The sequence below is a fragment of the Branchiostoma belcheri genome, unplaced genomic scaffold (genome assembly GCF_001625305.1).
Source record: "Branchiostoma belcheri isolate BF01 breed outbred unplaced genomic scaffold, Haploidv18h27 scaffold172, whole genome shotgun sequence".
Lineage (NCBI taxonomy): Eukaryota > Metazoa > Chordata > Leptocardii > Amphioxiformes > Branchiostomatidae > Branchiostoma > Branchiostoma belcheri.
In genome coordinates this window covers 213,305-218,402 of record NW_017803180.1, presented here as the reverse complement: position 1 = coordinate 218,402, position 5,098 = coordinate 213,305, and the positions used below count along the sequence as shown (strand labels likewise).

Here is a 5,098-nt window from a genome sequence, read left to right as displayed (position 1 = left end):
AACTGGGCTAATCAGAAAACAGACGAAGACCACCAAACCCCCAGTTCTATAAGCCTGCTACGGAGGCTAATCAGAAAACAGCCGAAGACCACCAAACCCCCAGTTCTATAAGCCTGCTACGGAGACTTCTCAAACCCTCCGCTGCTTGAAAACCTCTTAACTGCATCTTGAAGACATCTTCGATGAAGTTTTTTTTTTTTTTTACAAACACCAGAAGCTGACAAACCTTTGCACAGTGTTTGAGCTGCCTGCACAAAATTTAAATTTCTGAACTAACATTAAATTTTCTGCTCTTTAACTTTGTAGTCACTCTTCTGTTTTTTTTTGGCTTTTTTAGTTCTTTTTTATTCATTCAGCTAACCTGCATTTTATATAAAAACCTTTGCTAAATTCTGTTACGAATCTTTTTTTCTCTATTTCGTACCTGAAATATGAGATTTTGACATGTAACATGCATGTTTTTGGTAGCCCATAGACCTTTGTCTAACATATATTTTTTAATGGAATTTAGTTCTAACTAATTGCTAGATAATGATAAAAAACAGAGTGAAGAAAGATTTGCATTTTGGTGTTCGTGTATTTTGGCTGCGTTTTTGGAGGGTTTGTTTGAGCTGCCACCTTGGCCTGTGGTTTGTGTCTGGCCAAGAGGCGGTTTTCATGCAGACCTCGGAGCAGTGCCACCCGGTGGATCTGCCGCTAAATGCAGCATATAGTTGCTCCTAACCCCCAGGTGTGGAAAGGTGGCTGGAAAAAGGAAAAAGTGACCAATCACAGGGCATGATGTCGTGATTGACAGCAGGGGAAGGGAAAAGTGACCAATCACAGGGCCTGATGTCATGATTGACAGCAGGGAAAGGGAAAAGTGGCCAATCACAGGGCCCGATGTCGTGATTGACAGCAGGGAAGGGAAAAAGTGACCAATCACAGGGCTTGATGCCATGATTGACATCAATGGACAACGTTTAGCTTTTCTCACAAAAATGTAAAAAAAATGGTTGCCTAAGTAAAAATGTGGTTTCTGTGCAACTGTTCAACGTTTTAAACATTGCAACTTGAGTGGCTGAGGCAGGGTTTCCTGCATTTTTCGTACCCTTAAAACGTGCATCGCACATTGCAGCTAACACAGCACCTGCAACTGCAGTGCAAACTGCATCTGATAGGGGGAGCTGTGGTATTGCATGTTGTTTTGAATGTTGGATTGTTGTTGCCAAGTGATGAGAGGTTTGTTGCTGACTGCTGATGAAGGTAAACAAACAGAAAGTGGCCCCTTTTACTTTTTCCCCTGAGGTCTAAAACAGCCTTTTGTTTTTTTTCTGAATCAAACAGTAGATACACATTGTACACATACAATGTACATGTAGATACATGTAGTGTACTCAGTTCTAGTCATTTTGAAACATATATTGTTTTAAGAATTCTATTTAAGAGTTACATAGATTTTACATATACCAGGTATGTGACTCCATGGACAGTCATGTCGAATTTTTAGTACCCATTCTGCACCATTTTAATTGTATGAAGATTAACTGTTGTTCTTTGAACTGAACTTTATATGTGATATTTTTTTCCAAGTTACCCCGTTCTCCGCTGATCTGCCTTTTTTCCCATGGTCCACAGGGAGATGCACAGATAGACTCCAGAAGAAGAGGAATGAGGTACGAGTCGGCCTGGCTCTTCAGAGTCTGGTACAACTTCGACCACAAGTATCCTTTCTCACAATCAGGGGCAAGAAATATGCTGCATGTTGGACAATTGCTCTAGAATTCACTCATCATAACTCAACTGCAAAAACACTATATGGTAAACATGAACAGTAGAAGCTCTTGATTGCAGAGGTCACTGTAGACAGAAGAAACTGCCATGAAAAATGGAATAAACACCAATTTAAAGCGCTCTGTGTTAAAACTTTTGGGTTTTGATCCAACACAAAAAGTTCTCTCACCTAGAGCTTTCAACCAGTCACTCTGGTCTTCCTCAGTAGACTGACCCAGTGAAGCTTGTCACGTGGCTTCTTTGAAGTGTGACGTCAACAATGGGTCAAAGGTATCTGGTAGACGATGTCAACCCCAGTCTCGGTGTGTTTTGTTAATAAAACATGTTGACATTCTAGAGATTTCTTATCACAAATGTTTGGAACCCCTGCTTCTCCTATTGGGTTAGTCAGGCCTTGATGCACTCTGAAAACAACAACGTTAGACCTGCCCATCCATGACTCCCCCCCCCCCACTGCATTGTCCTTAACCATTCCCAGTTACTTGAAGCCGACCCTGACACACGCAGGACCCCCCCTAACGGAGACCCTACCCCCCTGCTGCCTACCGCTGGCAAGATGTCTCACAAGTACACAGGCTTACGAGGTAAGGTGTCTTATACAATGATGCAGACATGTCAAACAAGTAAACAGGCTAGAAGGCAAGATCTATTACAAGTACACACAAGATGCTTGAGACAGAGGTAAGAGAAAGTTGGTATGCTAACTAACTTCTTGTCTCAAAGATGATTTCGAAATCCCCCCAAAAACCAAAAAAAATTCCCTTGTTCCCCCCCTGAAAAACTTGTCTTTTCCTCCTCAAAACCAGTCCAAAAAACGGGTATAATTTTCCTACCCTTGCCTCTCCCCTGGGAAGACTTCGTTTGCCCCCCACCCCCACCCCAAACCCCCCAAGCATAACTGGTAAAAAATTGTAATTTTCCTCCCCATGCCTGACCCCCTGAAAAACTTGGTATGTTCCTCCCCAGAATGTGGATCCAAATAAAGTCAAAGTCAAAGAATCAGTCCAGAAACATAATACTTTTGCTCTCCTTGCCCTCCCCCCTTGATCAATTGGTTTGTTAAAAAAAATGTAATTATTTTAAGATTTTTAAAAATCATATTTTTCTCAGAACCAGCACCAGATCCAGTTGATGTTGAGGTCCCAAAAAATGTGATTTTAACGTTTTTTTTTTCATGATTTTTCTCCAGAACCAGTTGATTTTTAGGTCCCAAAAATGTAATTTCAACATTTTTAAAATGTTTTTCCCCAGAACCAGCACCAGATCCAGGAGGACAGTGATACGGACCTGATTCTGGACGGCAGCGAGCTCTCGTACGGACGCGCAAATTCCGGGAACGACCTCACGGCAACCGTGGTGACCACGCCTACCAACGCCACGCCCACTCTACCCAAGGTTTGTTTGTGTGTTAGTTTAAGAAACCTCTATGCCAAAAAGCAGTTACTCAAGTAACTGGATATGATTTTGGAAATGGTCAGACGTTTCAGCTAGTATCCACTAGCTTTAGTCAATGACTGAGAGACCAGAGGAGAAATGCAGGTTTATGAGCACGAACTATTGATTGATATGCAAATAAGTGAAGACAGTATAAACCTTATAAAGCTTATAAACCTGCATTTCACCTCTGGTCTCTCAGTCACTGACAAAAGCTAGACTAAGTGGATACTAGCTGAAACGTCTGACCGTTTCCAAAATCATATCCAGTTGCTTGAGTAACTGCTTTTTGGCGTATCGTATTACCTGGATGTCTAGCCTTCATCGAAATAACAATATTACATTAAATAATTGAGCCTGAATTATGATTTTCTAGGCCCCAGCAGAAGAGGATGGAGTAGAGGGTGACCTGGGCCTGGGCGACCACGAGCTTCGGACACGAGCGCGAGTCATGATGACGATGAGCACAGGAGTACCCGGCAAGGACAGTAGCCATGTATGACCACCGGGTATATCGTACACGTAGGCTTACAGGTAGAACTTCTTAAACATTAGAAAACGGAAAATGCATTTTTTGAGAACAAAAAAAAACAAACTAGGTTTTACTTGAGTACTGGAGTGCCAGGCATGTATGAGTCTATGACCAACGGGTGTATCGTACACGTAGGATAACTGGTAGTGTTTAGTGCAGTATGGTTCAACTGTACATTAAACATTTAATTTACTTACTTTACTTACATTACTTACATTTAATTTAGGAGATGCAAAATGCTTTTTTGAGAACAAAAAAGAAATGAAAGTAACCATGTATGACCACCGGATCTCTCATACATGTAGGCTTACAGGTAGACTTTAGTGCAGTACAGCTGTACATGAAAGGACTTACTAAACATATAATTAGGGAACAGGAAATGTTTTTCAGATGAGGCCTGTAGCCCAAAGGTACTGGGTATATACGGGGGGGGTGGGGTGGGTGGGGGGTGGGGGTGGGTCATCAGCCATGTTTGACCACCGGGTATATCGTACATGTAGGATTACAGGTAGAACTTCTTAAACTCTTGATTTAGGAAACGGAAAATGCTTTTTTTGAGAACAAATTATAAAATGACAAAGTAGCTTTGACACAAGTACTGGTCTACCCAGCAAGGATAGCAGCCATGTATGACCACCGGATTATGCTTACAGGTAGTGTTTAGTGCAGTACAAGACTTAACATTTTAATTTAGAGAACAAAAATGCTTTCCAGATGAATCCTGTAGGCTAAGCCCAAAAGTACCGGAAAAGGACATAAGTCTAGTATGACTACCGCACATGTCACATACATGTACAACAAAATGTATGACCACCGGGTCTCTCCTACACGTAGGCTGTACTGTCCTCAACTGGACAATAAAGGACTTACTACATGTAATCATTCAGACAACAGAAAATGCTTTTTAGATGAAGCCTGTATAGCCCAAAAGTACCGGAAAAAGACAGAAGTCATGTATGACTACCGCACATGTCACATACATTTGTATGTACAACAAAATGTATGACCACCGGATGTCTCATACATGCACATGTAAGCTTACTGGTAGAACTTACATGTAGTGCAGTACAGCTGTACAACAAAGGACTTACTTCTTAAACACTATAATTTAGGGAACAGAAAATGCTTTTCAGATGAAGCCTGTAGCCCAATTTACATACAGTACTGGGAAAAGACATACATGTATATTATTAAGTCATGTATGACTGACTACCGCACATGTCACATACATGTACATGTAGGCATGACCACTGCACGTGTCACACAATAACAACAACACATACATGAAGGCTTACAGGTAGAACTTTTAGTGCAGATTCAAGGTTCACTGTACAGTAAAGGACTTACTTCTTAAACACT

General features: G+C 41.3%; 1 protein-coding gene across 1 annotated transcript in view; it reads left to right on the top strand.

The window, feature by feature from the left end:
- LOC109466954 (sodium/hydrogen exchanger 6-like) overlaps positions 1–3,832 on the top strand; it is an 18,181-nt gene extending 14,349 nt beyond the window's left edge. The window contains exons 14-17 of the mRNA XM_019764836.1: positions 1,618–1,703; positions 2,252–2,357; positions 3,025–3,168; positions 3,584–3,832. Of these exons, the coding sequence (XP_019620395.1) occupies positions 1,618–1,703; positions 2,252–2,357; positions 3,025–3,168; positions 3,584–3,709 (462 nt within the window). The 3' untranslated portion in view covers positions 3,710–3,832. The remainder of the gene's footprint in view (positions 1–1,617; positions 1,704–2,251; positions 2,358–3,024; positions 3,169–3,583) is intronic.
- Positions 3,833–5,098: the final 1,266 nt, after the last annotated feature.